The sequence below is a fragment of the Lagenorhynchus albirostris genome, chromosome 6 (assembly GCF_949774975.1).
Source record: "Lagenorhynchus albirostris chromosome 6, mLagAlb1.1, whole genome shotgun sequence".
In the NCBI taxonomy this organism is placed as follows: Eukaryota; Metazoa; Chordata; class Mammalia; order Artiodactyla; family Delphinidae; genus Lagenorhynchus; species Lagenorhynchus albirostris.
The window spans coordinates 51,187,065-51,205,970 of record NC_083100.1 but is presented as its reverse complement, the minus strand read 5'-3'; the positions used below and the strand labels follow the sequence as shown (position 1 = coordinate 51,205,970).

The 18,906-nt window shown below is 36.5% G+C and overlaps 1 protein-coding gene across 4 annotated transcripts in view; it reads left to right on the top strand.

Annotated features, from left to right (window-relative positions):
• PPP1R1C (protein phosphatase 1 regulatory inhibitor subunit 1C) overlaps positions 1-18,906 on the top strand; it is a 133,361-nt gene that overhangs the window by 53,509 nt on the left and 60,946 nt on the right. For 3 of the 4 annotated variants that reach the window (XM_060152516.1, XM_060152515.1, XM_060152517.1), the window contains exons 3-4: positions 15,953-15,990; positions 17,965-18,025. In XM_060152516.1, the coding sequence (XP_060008499.1) occupies positions 15,953-15,990; positions 17,965-18,025 (99 nt within the window). Of the gene's footprint in view, positions 1-15,952; positions 15,991-17,964; positions 18,031-18,906 lie in introns of all 4 variants that reach the window. The other variant, XM_060152519.1, reaches the window with a different exon arrangement.

Genomic DNA, 18,906 nt, shown 5'->3' with positions numbered 1-18,906 from the left:
CTCTATTTTCCAATTCAAACTTTGGTATGAAAGCATGTGGAATTCTTACAGCTATATCAGATGAGTCTCACTGCCTTAGAAAATGCTTTGGAAATATTTTTTATTCAAAAATTTGACTAGCTAACTAAATAATGATCTCTCCATATTTATTCCCACTCTTGGAATATATTTAAACCATTTGATTTTGGATATAAAGGTGTATATGAGATGTTTTATGTTTAGTAGAGATGGATGGTTGATATTTTATAAAACTGTTTAGGGCTTCCCTGGTGGCGCAGCGGTTGAGAGTCCGCCTGCCAATGCAGGGGACATGGGTTCGTGTCCCGGTTTGGGAAGATCCCACATGCCGCGGAGCGGCTGGGCCCGTGAGCCATGGCTGCTGAGCCTGCACGTCCGGAGCCTGTGCTCCGCAGCGGGAGAGGCCACAACAGTGAGAGGCCTGCGTACCGCAAAAAAAAAAAAAAAAAAAAAATGTTTAAAAATGTGAAAATATTTTTTAAAACACTGCAAAGCATCAATAGTAGATTGATGATTTTTTAATGTTGTATCTGGTAGAAAAGGTATTAAATGAAATAAACATTTTAGCAATATAAATAAAAATTTTAGGTTTTTTTTTTCTTTTTAGTTCAAGTAATTCAGGAAATTAGTCTGATCATTTTTCCGAGATTTGTCTTAAGGGATGGTTTTGAATAATTACAGTTTAACTGTAAAGGTGTCTGTGTCCTCTGCTTTTGCAATCACTGCCTTGAGAAGGATCTGTCTGCAGAGGCACTGTCTTAGATTGCTTAATATGGGATGGATGCAATGATTTTTTTCAGTTATTAATAAAAACATAAAAATTATGGAAAGTGCTTTAAGTTAATGTATTGAATGCTTAATTCCACATACAATAAAAAGCTTAATTGGCAGGAAATTAAAGAGCCTTGAATCAATTTTCACTCAGTTTTTTGTTAATTGTGGTATGAGTCAATTTATCATATGAAGTGAGCCTACACAGCCAAGAGCCTGGTGGTGTCTTAGCATGTTGGTCAACTAGAATATAGGTGTTCCATATACAAAATTTTCTTGTATTTTAGAATTTATTTCACTTGGTTTTCTTATTATTTCCTTAAGTAGGCTTTGATATATGCTAGTTATAGCATGAAGGAAGTGGGTGACCATCTCAAGTATTTCTATAAAGAGACAATCCAATAGAGACCTAAATATGGATGGCAAAGAGGCATTTAAAAGAGGCCATTACAGTGTTCATTCCTAAACTTTCCTATGGTAGTGATTAAATCATGGTTTTCATGACAACCACTGCAAAGAAGAGAAGTTATGCAAACTGAGTTGATCACACTGCAGTTAAATGATGGCATGGACAAGTAGGTTCAAATGAGTGCCACTGACAAAAGCAATTAAACAGGATATTTATAAATAAATAACAGGATATTTATAATAACATTTTGCATATGTTTTAGGTGACCAGAGTCTTGGATCCATGCTGAAGTGGTCAGAAAAAACAAGTATCAACTAAAACAAACCTATAGTCTCTGTCACAGAACGAAAAATATATTGGGAAATCTCTTTCCTTCCTCTTGTTAGATCAGGCATACTTGGCGCTCACCCTATCAGCTAGTAGTAACATTTAGACAATGCCAAAGGAATGCCTTGATAAATGAAATAATCTAGCTGGTTTCTTTTGTGTGACTTGTCATTACACACTATGATGGTAGTTTTGTGAAATTCAATCCTACTGAATTCAAGTGAATTCTGCTGAACTGGCTTATGATTGGCCACACTACTTTCTCCTTTGACATTCCCCTCACAGTGACAAATGTGATATCACTGCAGCAACAAAGCAAGATATTACTTTGTTGCTTCACCTGCCATTCTGTAAATTGAGGAAAAGAAATTAGTCATTGCACATAGAGATCAGACTTGTGGTTGCCAAGGAGGAGGGGAAGAAAGAGAGGGATGGACTGGGAGTTTGGGGTTGGTAGATGCAAACTATTACATTTAGAATGGATAAACAACAAGGTCCTACTGTATATCACAGGAAACTATATCCAATCTCCTGGGATAAACCATAATGGAAAAGAATATTAAAAAAAAAGAATGTATATATGTGTATAACTGAGTCACCTTGCTATACAGCAAAGAGTGGCATAACATTGTAAATCAACTATACTTCAATTTTAAAAAATTATGTACAAATAAAAAAATAAATTAGTCACTGCATTTTGGGATTAGTATTTGTTTGGCCTAACTGAAATCACAAAATATGAAGTTTTTCTTAATGAGTTCTAATATTTTCAGTAAAATAAAATGATTACATTATTATATAACAAACACGTATGATTATAATTTGTTGACAGTTGACTAAAATAGATCAAATTCTTGTCAGCTAATTAGAACAGCTCCCAGATGAGTGAACTAGAAAAGTCGTATGTTAGAATCCTAAGTAAAATGTAACATGTTTCCTTTTTTTTGGATACTTTCCAAAACTTCAGAATAGGGAAGAAATAGAAGTTATTTTGGAATCATACAAAACAAGCTTACCTTTACTCAGTTTCCCCCATCTTATGTAACTGTAGTACAATAATAAAATCATGAAATTGATATTGTTACAATCTGTTTATAGTTCTATGCCACTTTTCATGTGTAGATTCCTACCACTGCAGCTGAAAAACAGACTTATTCCATGACCATAAAGATCTCCCTCTTGCTAGAGCTTTATGGTAATACTCACCCCTTTCTCTCCCATGATCCCCAATCCCTAGCAACCACTAATCTGTTCTCCATCTCTATAATTCTGTTATTCAAGAATGTTATATAAATTGAATCATACAGTGTGTGACCTTTTGAAATTGATCTTTTTTCACTCCACATATTGCCCTTGTATATAATTAGGTCATTTCGATTTTTTATCCACTGTGCCAATCTCTATCTTTTAATTAGTATATTTAGGTCAGTTAAATTTAATGTAGTTATTCATTGAGTTAGGGCTTGGTTTTTGTTTTGTTTTCTCTGTTTTTGGATTCTTTTTTTTATATCTCCCTGTAGTTTGCTTGAACATTTTTTATAATTCCATTTTATCTACAGTGATTTCTGAGTGTACGCCTTTGTACAGATTTTTTAGTGATTGCTCTACTGTATGTAAATAATTTATCACAGTCTCTTCAGTTTTAGTGAAGAATACAAACTATTTAAGTCTCTACTTTCTCTCATTTAAAGTATTTTCTTAAGTATTTTCTCTACATACACTGAGAACCATATCAGGTAATGTTAAAATTATTCCATCAATTGTCAAACGTAATGTAGAAAACTCAGGAGGAGAAATAAGGTGTCACTTCTCTCAGGCTGCCTCATTACAACTAGATGGTTGTGAAAGTGCCACCTTCTCATTTGGCTTTCTCAAACAGGAAGGAAGAAGAGCAATTAATGCCTAAAAGTTTTCAGTATTTTAGAAAGTAGGTGTCCCTTTCTTGGTCCTTTGTTTAGAAAGTAGGCTTTCTTGAGTATTTTGTTTGTTTGTTTTTGTCTGTTACTATTAGCGTTTCTGGACTGCCAGCTTCTCCAGCATCTAATCCAGGGTATAGTCAAAAGGAGACCTAGGGAATTGCTGCTATGTTGTTCCTTAGGTTCGAAGTCCCTGGTTGGTCTGTTTTCTTCTCTCTGCCTTTTAGAGACTCCTTATGTTTGTTTTATATATAATGCCCAAGGTTTTTAAGTTATACTTAGCAGTCTAGAGATTTACACCTTTATTGAGTTTATAATTTCCATGATTAAACTTATATTTCTAATTGTTTCTTTTTATATCCATCTGTTCTTATTTCAATTTAGCCTAATCTTGTTTCAACATTTTTTGATGTTTAAGAAATAGATATACTTTCTTCTTTCTCTCTTTGTGGGTACCAAATATATTCATTTTAAGGACATTTTCAAATTGCTCTGAAGTTTTCATTTCATCTGGAGGGAATTCATCCTCCAGTTGCTTTTTTGGCAGTCATTCTTAAATGTGTCTTTTCTTCTTGTGTTTTGAGATTTTAATTTTCAATTCATCATGAGTGAAAATCCACCCCCCCTCTGTGTTCACCTTTCCTTGTTAATGTTCTTGAGTCTTTCCCCACTGAATTACAGATTTTTAATCTGGAATCAGGTCTTAATTTGGACCTTAAGACTCTTGTTCCACGGTGAAATTAGAAACAGAGCAGATAAAGTCACTGAGCCCATAGTGGCTTGTCCCAAGTTGTCTGCTTTCTTGTCTCCCTGGATATACAGATCAGTGCTTTTTCTCAGCATAGGTGAGAGAGCCCTGCTTCTGGTTCCAATCAACAAGCCTGGCTTTTGTCCCTTCCTTCACATGAAGTCAATCTCTTTTCTCAAGGGTAAAGAACTCTGAGCTGTCTCTGCCTCCTCCTAGATCTAAAAAGTTTTTCAGGGCTTTCCTGGTGGTGCAGTGGATAAGAATCTGCCTGCCAATTCAGGGGAAACAGGTTCGATCCCTGGTCTGGGAAGATCCCACATGCCGTGGAGCAACAAAGCCCGAGTGCCGCAACTACTGAGCCCGCATGCCACAACTATTGTAGAAGGCGTGCCTAGAGCCTGTGCTCCACAACAACAGAAGCCCGCACAATAAGAAGCCCACGCACTGCAACAAAGAGTAGCCCCCACTCGCCAAAACTAAAGAAAGCCCGTGCACAGCAACGAAGACCCAACTCAGCCAAAAAAAAAAATTTAAAAAAAAAAGTCTTTCAGGCCCATGGTTTCTTACCTGCTTGTTGCATTTTTCTATTCTTATATTTCGAGTCCATAGAGATGTTTGACTAATTCTGAACTGTGACTACATCATTTTAGTTATCTCTTTTTATATTTAATCTGTCATTTTTATTGCTTTTGAGCCCAAAAGTCTTCAAAGCATAAACTTAAAACACTCTTTTTATTGGAAGGACTCTTTAAACTGACTTTTCCCTTCACACCCTCTATTATCTAAATTCGTCAAAAGTCTGTATCTTTTGGTTTTACTCTAAGAAGTTTTATCTCTTTTTACCAAAGCATTCTATATATGGGTCAGTGCTCTTCTGCAGCCAATATCCTGAGTAAATTATGCATTTCCATGGTTTTAGTTATTGTCTGAGGCTGATATCTATAAAAGAGTATATTAAATTTGACTTTATTTATCACTTTAAAAATTTTCTCTTATGATATATATTATTCTTGACCTAGATATATACCTGTTGTCTTCTCAACCTCTAAAAACTAACAGAACAAAGACATATATCCTTGTTTTTCCTCCAAGATTCCCTTTTGGTTTTTTGTTTGTTTGTTTTTTAGTATATATGATCCCATTTTTTTACATTAATTTTTATTAGAGTGTAGTTGATTTACAATGTTGTGTTAGTTTCTGCTGCACAGCAAAGTGAATCAGTTATACATATACCTATATACACTCTTCTTTAGATTCTTTTCCCATATAGGTATTACAGAGTATTGAGTAGAGTTCCCTGTGCTATACAGTAGGTTCTTCCTAGTTATCTATTTTATATATAGTACTATGTGTATGTCAATCCCAATCTCCCAATTTATCCCTCCCCCACTTCTCCCTTGGTAACCATAAGTTTGTTTTCAACACCTGTGACTCTCTTTCTGTTTTGTAAATAAGTTCATTTGTACCATTTTTTTAGATTCTACACACAAATGATATGTATTTGTCTTTCTCTGTCTGACTTACTTCACTCAGTATGACAATCTCTAGGTCAACAACTTAGATGATATTTATAAGAATTTGAGTGTCTGTACCATTGCCTTAGTAATGACCTAATAAATTGGTTTAAAGAAATAGAAGGTATGGCCTCTACCTTAACAAGTTTTCAAACCAAACACATATTTGTTAAAACTATTTATTTAGCACCTAGTATGAGTAAGTAATTATGCTACAATTTTATTTTGTATTTTATTTTGTAGACAAGCAGCAAACAGAGGGTCTGTTTTATGAAATGTAGGCACTAGGTATATTTATTTGACAAGCTGTTATGTGTCAGCCATGCTACTGTGCTAAGAGCTGTGGAAGAATCAAGCATGGAGACTAATCTCCGTTCCTTTATAGGTTATTTGAGGAGATAAAACACTAATGACCATAGTATAAGGTATAATGATGAATACAATGATACAGGTATAAGGAAGTGCTGTGAGTACTGGGTGAAGGAGATGACTTCCAGTTGGGAATAGGGGAGGCATAATTGGGAAAGATTTCCCAGAAGAGATGCCATCTGAAGAGAACTTTGAGGGATGGTAGTATTTGGTTTGAGGGAAGGAGCATTCTGGATATGAGGAACAAACACACAAAAGCAGCAAACTGGAGGATATGTATAATCAAAAAGGTACTATCAGTATTTTTTAAATATATTTTGGTCCTTCTCTTTCCATATCTAATCAATAAATAAACTAAGAGCTGTTATTATCATTGGTCTTGTTTGAAAATCATTTCACTCTTTTTCTCCACTAACATATCCTAGCTTACATCAGCTTTTAACAATTTTAACTGAAGTTTAAAATATTCTCATTTCCTTAACCATACCTTTTTCTCTATATCTTTAATTAGCCCCATATAAAATATCTTAAATTATATTTTTTTCATGAACTTCTTCTTAGTTACATTACTTACTTTCTAATAATGACTATCTGGTGTACTTCAAATCACATACAGAATCCTGACAATAATAACAAAAATATTTTCAGGGGGTAATTTTTGTTTGTGTTTAGTACTTTTACTTTTTTTCCTTTTGTTTAAGTTTTTTTAATTGATGGACAGCTTTTTAAGATGAGCTTTAGATTTACAGAAAAATTGAACAGCGGTCCCCTATTATTGTATTAACACCTTACATTAGTCATTAAAGTGTAACATTATTACAATTAATGACCCAATATTGATATATTATTATTAACTGAAGTTCAGAGTTAATTTAGATTTCATTTTTAACCCAATGCCCTTCCTCGGTTTTAGGTTCTCATCCAGGATACACCATCACATTTAGTTATCACATCTCCTTAGGCTCTTTCTTGGCTATGACAGTTTCTCAGACTTTCCTTTTTTGATGACTATATTAGTCAGGGTTCTCCAGGGAAACAGAAACAATAGAATATATAAAAAGAGATTTACTATAAGGGGTTGGCTTATATGATTACAGAGGCTGAAAAGTCCCATAATCTGTCATCTGCAAGCTAAAGTCCCAGAAAGCCAATGGTATAGCTTCAGTCCAAATTTGATGGCCTGAGAAATAGGGGGTGCAATGGTGTAAGTTCTGGCTCAAGTCCAAAGGCCCAATGGACTTGAACCACAATTTACACCATCAGCCTCCCTGGTTCTCAGGTTTTCAGATTTGGATTTATTGTTCTTTTCCTTCTAGTTCTGTAAGTTGTAAAGTTAGGCTGCTCATTTGAAATCTTGCTTGACTTTTAATGTGAGCAGTTACAGCTATACATTTTTCTCTTAGCACTGCTATCACTGTGACCCTTAAGTTTTGGTATGCTGTGTTTATGACTTCTTCTTTGATTCATTGGTTGTTTAAGAGTGTGTTGTTTAATTTCCACAAATTTGTGAATTTCCCAGTTTTATCTGTTACTGATTTCTAACTTCATCTCATTGTGGTTGGAGAAGTCACTTTAGGATACCTTTTAAAATCTATTAAGACTTAATTTGCAGACAGCGCGTCTAAAGGAGGGCCTCTAGAGTGTGGAGTTCTGGAGTTTGAAAGTACCCAGTGCTCTGCCTATGCCTCTGGATGGTCTCAAGTTCAGCATTGCATCTCCTCATTCAGTTGTCTCACTATCCCCACTGGTGTTGAAGGCCCACGCTAATTTCCACAGTGCAGTGTTAACCATGGCAAGATGTGGCCGAATTGGTCTGCTAATGACACCCTGTCCTCGTGTGTCAAGGTCCTGAATGCTCTTCCTGCTACCTTGTGCATTTGTGGATTCTTTGGAGACACCTCACAGCTGCCGTGTGGATGACGGGCTCTTGGTGCTCCAGCCAGCCGTCAGGGCTGTGCCTCTGAGGTGGGAGAGCCAAGGTCAGGACAATGGTCCACCAGAGAACTCCCAGCTCCACGTAATATCAAACGGCGAAAATCTCCCTGAGATCTCCATCTGAACATCAAGACCCAACTCCACTCAATGACCAGCAAGCTACAGTGCCGGACACCCTATGCTAAACAACTAACAAAACAGGCACACAACCCCACCCATTAGCAGAGAGGCTGCCTAAAATCATAATAAGTCCACAGACACCCCAAAACACACCACCAGATGTGGACCTGCCCACCAGAAAGACAAGATCCAGCCTCATCCACCAGAACACAGGCACTAGTCCCCTCCACCAGGAAGCCTACACAACCCACTGAACCAACCTTAGCCACTGCGGACAGACACCAAAAACAACAGTAACTATGAACCTGCAGCCTGCAAAAAGGAGACCCCAAACACAGTAAGATAAGCAAAATGAGAAGACAGAAAAACACAGAGCAGATGAAGGAGCAAGATAAAAACCCACCAAACCTAACAAATGACGAGGAAATAGGCAGTCTACCTGAAAAACAATTCAGAATAATGATAGTAAAGATGATCCAAAATCTTGGAAATAAAATGGAGAAAATACAAGAAAAGTTTAACAAGACTCAGAAGAACTAAAAAGCAAACAAACAGTCATGAACAACACAATAAATGAAATGAAAAAATTCTCTAGAAGGGATCAATAGCAGAATAACTGAGGCAGAAAAATGGATAAGTGACCTGGAAGATAAAAGAGTGCAAATAACTACTGCAGAGCAGAATAAAGAAAAAAGAATGAAAAGAATTGAAGACAGTCTCAGAGACCTCTGGGACAATATTAAATACACCAATATTTGAATTATAAGAGTTCCAGAAGAAGAAGAGAAAAAGAAAGGGACTGAGAAAATATTTGAAGAGATTATAGTTGAAAATGTCCCTAACATGAGAAAGGAAATAGCCACCCAAGTCCAGGAAGCACAGAGCATCCCATACAGGATAAATCCAAGGAGAAACATACCAAGACACATATTAATCAAACTATCAAAAATTAAATACAAAGAAAAAATATTAAAAGCAGCAAGGGAAAAACAACAAATAACACACAAGGGAATCCCCATAAGGTTAACAGCTGATCTTTCAGCAGAAACTGTGCAGGCCAGAAGGGAGTGGCAGGACATATTTAAAGTGATGAAAGGGAAAAAGATTACCAAGATTACTCTACCCAGCAAGGATCTGATTCAGATTTGACGGAGAATTAAAACCTTCACGGACAAGCAAAAGCTAAGAGAATTCAGCACCACCGAACCAGCTTTACAACAAATGCTACAGGAACTTCTCTAGGCAGGAAACACAAGGGAAGGAAAAGACCTACAATAACAAACCCAAAACAATTAAGAAAATGGGAATAGGAACATACATATTGATAATTACCTTAAATGTAAATGGATTAAATGCTCCAACGAAAAGACACAGACTGGCTGAATGGATACAAAAAAAACACCTGGGCTTCCCTGGTGGCGTAGTGGTTGAGAGTCTGCCTGCCGATGCAGGGGACACGGGTTCATGCCCCAGTCCGGGAAAATCCCACATGCCGCGGAGTGGCTAGGCCTGTGAGCCATGGCTGCTGAGCCTGCGCGTCCGTAGCCTGTGCTCCGCAACGGGAGAGCACATAACAGTGAGAGGCCCACGTACCACAAAAAACAAAAAAACAAGACCTGTATATATGCTGTCTACAAGAGACCCACTTCAGACCAAGGGACACAGACAGACTGAAAGTGAGGGGATGGAAAAAGATATTCCATGTAAATGGAAATCAAAAGAAAGCTGGAGTAGCAATTCTCATATCAGACAAAATAGACTTTAAAACAAAGACTATTAGAAGAGACAAAGAAGGACACTACATAATGATCAAGGGATCCATCCAAGATATTAACAACCGTAAATATTTATGCACCGAACACAGGAGCACCTCAATAAATAAGACAAATACTAACAGCCATAAAAGAGGAAATTGAGAGTAACACAATCATAGTAGGGGACTTGAACACCCCACTTTAACCATTGGACAGATCATCCAAAATGGAGATAAATAAGAAACACAAGCTTTGAATGACACATTAAACAAGATGGACTTAACTGATACTTATAGGACATTCCATCCAAAAACAACAGAATATACTTTCTTCTCAAGTGCTCATGGAACATTCTGCAGGATAGATCATATCTTGGGTGACAAATCAAGCCTTGGTAAATTTAAGAAAACTGAAATCATATCAAGTATCTCTTCTGACCACAACGCTACGAGACTACATATCAATTACAGGAAAAAATCGGTAAAAAATACAAACACATGGAGGCTAAACAATACACTACTTAATAACCAAGAGACCACTGAAGAAATCAAAGAGGAAATCAAAAAATACCTAGAAACAAATGACAATGAAAACACGACAACCCAAAACCTATGGGATGCAGCAAAAGCAGTTCTAAAAGGGAAGTTTATAGCAATACAATCCTACCTTAAGAAACAGGAAACATCTCGAATAAACAACCTAACCTTAACCTAAAGCAATTAGAGAAAGAACAACAAAAGACCCCCAAAGCAGAAGGAAAGAAATTATAAAGATCAGATCAGAAATAAATGAAAAAGAAATGAAGGAAACAACAGCAAAGATCAATAAAACTAAAAGGTGGTTCTTTGAGAAGATAAACAAAATTGATAAACCATTAGCCAGACTCATCAAGCAAAACAGGGAGAAGACTCAAGTCAATAGAATTAGAAATGAAAAAGGAGAAGTAACAACTGACACTGCAGAAATACAAAGAATCATGAGAGATTACTACAAGCAAACTATATGCCAGTAAAATGGACAACCTGGAAGAAATGGACAAATTCTCAAAAATGCACAACCTTCTGAGATTGAACCAGGAAGAAATAGAAAATATGAACAGACCAATCACAAGCACTGAAATTGAGACTGTGATTTAAAATCTTCCAACAAACAAAAGCCCAAGACCAGATGGCTTCACAGGCGAATTCTATCAAACATTTAGAGAAGATCTAACACCTATCCTTCTCAAACTCTTCCAAAATATAGCACAGGGAGGAACACTCCCAAACTCATTCTACGAGGCCACCATCACCCCGATACCAAAACCAAACAAAGATGTCACAAAAAAAGAAAACTACAGACCAATATCACTGATAAACACAGATGCACATATCCTCAACAAAATACTAGCAAACAGAATCCAACAGCACACTAAAAGAGTCATACACCTGGATCAAGTGGGGTTTATCCCAGGAATGCAAAGATTCTTCAATAGACGCAAATCAATCAATGTGATACACCATATTAACAAATTGAAGGAGAAAAAGCATACAATCATCTCAGTAGATGCGGAAAAAGCTTTCGACAAAATTCAACACCCATTTATGATAAAAACCCTCCAGAAAGCAGGCATAGAGGGAACTTTCCTCAACATAATAAAGGTCATATATGACAAACGCACTGCCAACATCATTCTCAATGGTGAAAAACTGAAAATATTTCCACTAAGATCAGAAAGAAGACAAGGTGGACACTCTAATCACTATTATTCAACACAGTTTTGGAAGTTTTAGCCACAGCAATCAGAGAAGAAAAAGAAATAAAAGGAATCCAAATTGGAAAAAAAGAAGTAAAGCTGTCACTGTTTGCAGATGACATGATACTATACATAGAGAATCCTAAGGATGCTGCCAGAAAACTACTAGAGCTAATCAATGAATTTGGTAAAGTAGCAGGACAGAAAATTAATGCACAGAAATCTCTTGCATTCCTATACACTAATGATGAAAAATCTGAAAGTAGAATTAAGAAAATACTCCCATTTACCACTGCAACAAAAAGAATAAAATACTTAGGAATAAACCTACCTAAGGAGACAAAAGACCTGTATGCAGAAAATTATAAGACACTGATGAAAGAAATTAAAGATGATACAAATAGATGAAGAGATATACCATGTTCTTGGATTGGAAAAATCAACATTATGAAAATGACTATACTACCCAAAGCAATCTACAGATTCAATGCAATCTCTATCAAACTACCACTGGCAGTTTTCACAGAACTAGAACAAAAAATTTCACAATCTGTATGGAAACATAAAAGACCCCGAATAGCCAAAGCAATCTCGAGAAAGAAAAATGGATCTGGAGGAATCAGGCTCCTGGACTTCAGACTATACTACAAAGCTACAGTAATCAAAACAGTATGGTACTGGCACAAAAACAGAAATATAGATCAATGGAACAGCATAGAAGGCCCAGAAATAAACCCACTCATATACGGTCACCTTATCTTTGATAAAGGAGGCAGGAATGTACAGTGGAGAAAGGACAGCCTCTTCAATAATGGTGTTGTGAAAACTGGACAGCTACATGTTAAAGAATGAAATTAGAACACTCCCTAACACCATACACAAAAATAAACTAAAAATGGATTAAAGACTTAAATGTAAGGCCAGAATCCATCAAACTCTTAGAGGAAAACATAGGAAGAACACTCTATGACATAAATCGCAGCAAGATCCTTTTTGACCCACCCCCTAGAGAAATGGAAATAAAAACAAAAATAAACAATGGAACCTAATGAAACTTAAAAGCTTTTGCACAGCAAAGGAAACCATAAACAAGACAAAAAGACAACCTTCAGAATGGGAGAAAATAATTGCAAATGAAGCAACTGACAAAGGATTAACCTCCAAAATTTACAAGCAGCTCATGCAGCTCAATAACAAATAAACAAACAACCCAATCCAAAAATGGGCAGAAGACCTAAACAGACATTTCTCCAAAGACGATATACAGAGTGCCAGCAAACACATGAAAGAATGCTCAACGTCATTAATCATTAGAGAAATGCAAATCAAAACTACAATGAGATATCATCTCACACCAGTCAGAATGGGCATCACTAAAAAATCTACAAACAATAAATGCTGGAGAGAATGTGGAGAAAAGGGGAACCCTCATACATTGTTGGTGGGAATGTAAATTGATACAGCCACTATGCAGACCAGTATGGAGGTTCCTTAAGAAACTTAAAGTAGAACTACCATATGACCCATCAATCCCACTACTGGGTATATACCCTGAGAAAACCAAAATTCAAAAAGAGTCATGTACCACAATGTTCATTGCAGCTCTATTTACAATAGCCAGGACATGGAAGCAACCTAAGTGTCCATCAACAGATGAATGGATAAAGAAGATGTAGCACATATATACAGTGGAATATTACTCAGCCGTAAAGAGAAACTTAACTGAATTATTTGTAATGAGGTGGATGGACCTAGAGTCTGTCATACAGAGTGAAGTAAGTCAGAAAGTGAAAAACAAATACCATATGCTAACACATATATATGGAATCTAAAAAAAAAAAAAAATAGTGGTCATGAAGAGCCTAGGGGTAAGACAGGAATAAAGACACAGACCTACTAGAGAATGGACTTGAGGATACGGGGAGGGGGAAGGGTAAGCTGGGACAAAGTGAGAGAGTGGTAATGTATATATAGACATATATACACTATCAAATGTAAAATAGATAGCTAGTGGGAAGCAGTCGCATAGCACAGGGAGATCAGCTCTGTGCTTTATGACCAGCTAGAAAGGTTGGATAGGGAGGGTGGGAGGGAGGGAGACGCAAGAGGGAGGAGATATGGGGATATATGTATATGTATATGTATAACTGATTCACTTTGTTATAAAGCAAGAACTAACTCACCATTGTAAAGCAATTATACTCCAATAAAAATGTTAAAAAAAAAAAAAGACTTAATTTGTGGCCTTACATATGGTCTCTCCTGGAAAAAGTTCCCATGTACATTTGAGAAGACTATGTGTGCGATTGTAATTGGTAGAATCTTCTATATATGTCTATTAGATATATTTGATTTATTAAGTTTTTAAGTCTTCTGTTTCCCTGCTTATCTTCTTTCTGGTTGCTCTACCCATTATTGAGAGTGGGGTATTGAAGTCTCCAACTATTACTGCAGAACAGTTTATTTCTCTGTTCAGGTCTGTTAGTTTTGCCTCAGATACTTTGATGGTCTGTTGTTAGGTAGACAAATGTTTATAATTTTTATATATCTTCTTTCTGTATTGAAACTTTTCTTAATATATGTCTTCTTTGTCTCATAACTTTTTTTGATTTGAAGTCTATTTTGTCTGATATTAGTATAGTCACCCCGCTCTCTTTTGGTTTCTACTTGCATAGAATTGTTTTTTCTAACCTTTGACTTTTACCCTATTTGTATATTTGGATCTAAAGTGAGTCTCTTGTAGGTAGTACATATTGGATCATATGTTCTTATCTATTTTGCTAATCTTGGTCTTCTGAAGATTTTAATCTGTTTACATTTAAAGTAACTAATAAGACTTCCTTCTGTCATTTTGCTATTTGTTTCCTATATGACTTATAGCTTTTTTTGTCCCTCATTTCCTGAATTCCTGTCTTCCTTTATGCTTACTTTTAAAAAATATGTATTTATTTATTTTATTTTTGGCTGTGTCGTGTCTTAGTTGCCACACACGGGATCTTTCATTGTGGCATGCAGGCTTCTCTCTAGTTGTGGCACCCGGGCTCTCTAGTTGTGGCTTGTGTGCTTGTAGTTGTGGTGCACAGGCTTAGTTGCCCCATGGTATGTGGGATCTTAGTTCCCCGATCCAGGATGTACCTGCATCCCCTGCATTGGAAGGCAGATTCTTCACCACTGGACCACCAGGGAAGCCCCATGTTTAGTTAATTTTTTGTAGTGAATTGTTTAAATTTCTTTCTCATTTCCTTTGTGTACATTCTATAGCTGTTTTCTTTGTAGTTACAATGGGGACTACATTTAAAACCCTAAATTTATAACACTTTAATTTGAATTTATACTAGTTTAACTTCAATAACATACAAACACTCTTCTTTTACACCTGTCCCAACCCCTTATGGTTATTTATATCACAAAATTACATACTTATACATTATGTACCCAAAAACATAAACTAATAATTCTTTAAATTCACTAGCCTCTTAAATTATGTAGAGAACAAAATACGGAGTTACAAACCAAAGTTACAATTATACTCGCTTTTAGACATTCTTTCATGAATGTCTCGTTCAGTATTTAAACCATGGCATCAACCTCTCAGCTGTGGGACTAACCTAAAAGTGAGGAACGGTCAACTGGGTCTAGAAGCCAAGAGGCAAAATCCATGCAAAGTAGGTGAGGAGGTAGGAAAGAAGCCCAGCCCAGAATGTCCTCGCTCTGTGGAAGGGGAGTATGTGAGCGCCTCTTCCTCCTTTCTCCCCTTCCTCACAACTGTTTTTTTTACACAGACTACGTGGAAGTTGCCCTAGAAGTGTTACAAAAAATATTTCTGATAAAGTTACTGATTCTTTCCAGGGGCATATAGAAAAGAGGGTGCCTCTTTTAGAGTCAGTGATTGGGCTGAGCGGAAAGATAGGTTTGTTCTGCTTACTGGCAAACTTAAGGAAAATTGACAGAGGCTACAGTTAATAGACAGTGCTGCAAAATCCATGAGGAGAGGAGGTTGTTTACGCCTTAGCACTGTGAGGTTGATGATGCCAACAGTTGTTCTAGGAGGCATTTCTCTGGTCCCCCTTCTGGACTGCTGGAAGTTGGGCAATTTGGAATTTCAGGAGGGATGCTTTTTTATTGCCTTTTTTAAACCTGTGGGAGAGGGTTATCTCAGAAGGAAACTATTTCTTTCTGCCTCCCATTGCCCTCTCAGCCACTAGACTAAGCCATGGATATTGTATAAGCATAAGGCAATTATTAAATCATTCTGTTCCATGTTATTGAAAATTTAATGTGCATATTACAAGGAAAAATATCAACTTTCTAATAATTACACCTACTTCTCTTGCAGAAATAGATGACAAGAGAATGACCAACACACAAGCAGAAGTAAGTTTTCTTATACTCTGTATAAACATGTGTCCAACCAACTAAAAACACTACCAGTTTGATCTGATGTGATATAAAATATGGTATCAATATAACTGTGTTGTAAAAACTATTTGATTTGCTTTCCCCTACTGAACGAACAGTAAAATGGTGTCATAAAATCTCCACCTCTAGGTTACCCTTGATTCTCCACCTATGAAATACTAACCCCTGGAAAAACTTCTAAAATAAACTACTGATTTTAGAGGCAAGATATGGTATTGATAATTTCAATGTAGTGACTGGTTGTGTATGACCATCACAGGTTGGGACAGCCAATGTTGGAACCCTGGAACAAGAAGGTGGGGGACAGACACCTCTTAAGGGTCCTCTGGTGTGTGGAGCCAAGAGCAGATCCTGAGGCCAGTCTCCACATACACATGTAGGAGTTCAGATTGAAAATATGAACCAGGGACGGGGGGCCTAGGGGAGCTGATAACATAGGATACACAGAATACAAGAAAATGAGCAAACTTGTGCCCAGAAATGGAACAAATATTGAGTAGGACTCATGCAGACTTGATACTCAATTCCCATGGCCACATGAGTAGGCATCTAGCAAAACTCAGTGGAAAATGTAGAAAGAACAAAATACCAGAAAGTATCTCTCAAGACTTTTCTAAAAATTTAATGAGATTGTAAATGTTAAATGCTTTGAAAGCTAAACTCTTACATAAATATAATTTTTATTAGTAAGTTTTACCACTGTTACTAAACAAACCAACTTTTCTGTAGAATTAATTTTCTACTTAATCTTTGAATATGTATATGGAAATAAACATATAAGAAAACCTGGAAGTGAATGCTTCTTAAAATCAACCAAATGTGACAGAATACAGCAGAGGTACAACAGAAGGCTCAATCGTCCACACACGTATACTAATGTAGAGTTGCCCTGCCTGCATCTGTGCATAATAGACTGGTATCAAAACACTCTATTTTGCAGAAATTTGCTTGTACCATTTGCTTTGATTGATATGGATTTGGTAACTATTTGGTTGAATTTTTTACTTTTTAATAGGTTGTTTTTGCATCAGCTAAATACCAACATCTTGATGACTCCTTTGAGGGCAATTAAGCTTTAGTACATATGAGTAAAGATGCCTCAAGCTCTATTTACAACTTCATGAAACAGTTTCTAGTTTTCTTCAGACTCTGTACATATGTTCTTTCTAATATGCATGGAAAGCCTAGAACAATCCTCAAAAAGTATCTTGTAACTATTTATACTTGAACTTTCCAAAGCAAAAATAATTGCTCCAGACACTAAAACTCCTGCCTTTGACACACTGAAATATAAGTAGACACACCATTAAAAAGGAGTCTTTGACATAATCTGATCGAGGTGTAGACCACATATATATATAATTTATTATAATAAGTAATGCCTTATACATATATAAATATCTATTTCTATCTAAACTTTAAGTATTATTATTGTGGTTCTGACCCTGAAATATGTTCCTCTGTTCCAATTTGTATCATTTTTAGTGCAAAAATTTCTGCCTCAATAAATTAATTCTGATCCAGTGTGCTTAAGAGTGTTAAGCAGCAGTTTTGTTAGGAGAGAGCTTTTGAACATGTAAAAGAATATTACCTCAACATTGTAATTCCAAGGAAATGGAGCTATTAGATTGAACATCTCAATTCCATAGGATTATAGACTGATATTACTTAGCAAGGACTCTCATTAACCCTCCAGAACCACTGACAATCCTATGAACAGATATAATTATACCATGGACATAGCTTTTGGAGTATATTTTGTCCTGGGACTTATGCTTTTCTCTAAAATGGAAAGGATTAGTACTATCTCTTTCTTTCTTTCTTTTTAAAATAAACAAATGTTACTAGGTGTTTATTTCCCTCAAAGGGCTGATGACATTGTACTTTTTATCCAAATATAAGACTTATTACTTTTTTCTCTCTATCCAGTCACAGAATGCATCCCCTAAGCAAAGGAAGCAGAGCGTGTACACACCACCCGCCATGAAAGGTACTGTTCATGTACTGTTTCCGGTTGTTGTGAGTGCTGAGTTCATGGATGGCAGGCAGGCTGTTCTCAGGCGCCTTATACCTGCTTATAAGCTAGATCTATCTTACTGAAAGTCACATTACTGACTTTCAGTAACATATGTTATTTGAAACCTAGTTTCATCAAGAGTGAAATAGGTGAAGAAGGGACAACTAGCGATGTCTCAAAATCTCAGTCTGGAAATTCAGATTTTCCAAAATACTGACAAAAGTTTTCTTTTACCCTTCCTCACATGTTTTCCCTGAAGAGATTTTTCTAGAATCCCTAATTACTCTTGCAAGTGTTGGCAGATGATTACCTTTTTTTCCTTAGCTTAAGCAAAGTATGTCTTGAATTTCAGACAGATACAGATACAGTAAAGTGTTGCTTCACTGCCCTGTGTCAGGAGCAGTTCTAAGAAACCCAGTCAAACAGCTATTAGCTGTACATGTAACAGCTGTTGAAATAGCAACTAAGAATGCTAGCTCAGATTCTGGTGTTCTCCCAGAATTTCCACCCCTCCCCCACCAAATTAGAACTGCTAAAAGAACATCTAAGTGTATCAGAATTTTGACCAACATCAATTCCAGAGAAGGTTTCTTTTATTTCTCACACAACAGTATTCCTGACATGAGGCAGAGTGTGTCCAATCTAGTTGCTCGTGTTCCAGCCTGGCACTTGGGCTGTTAGCCCAGTGACTCATCATGCTGTCGTACAGCTCGGTTTCAACTACAGGAGAGGCCAGCTGAACAGCTTCCTCTGGAGTCTAGAGAGATGTCTAAATTGGGAGTGAAATTTTCCATGCTGTATGCTCTCTAGATTTGGGGCTTCTCTCTGAAAGAGAGGTGGGACATAAGGGGACA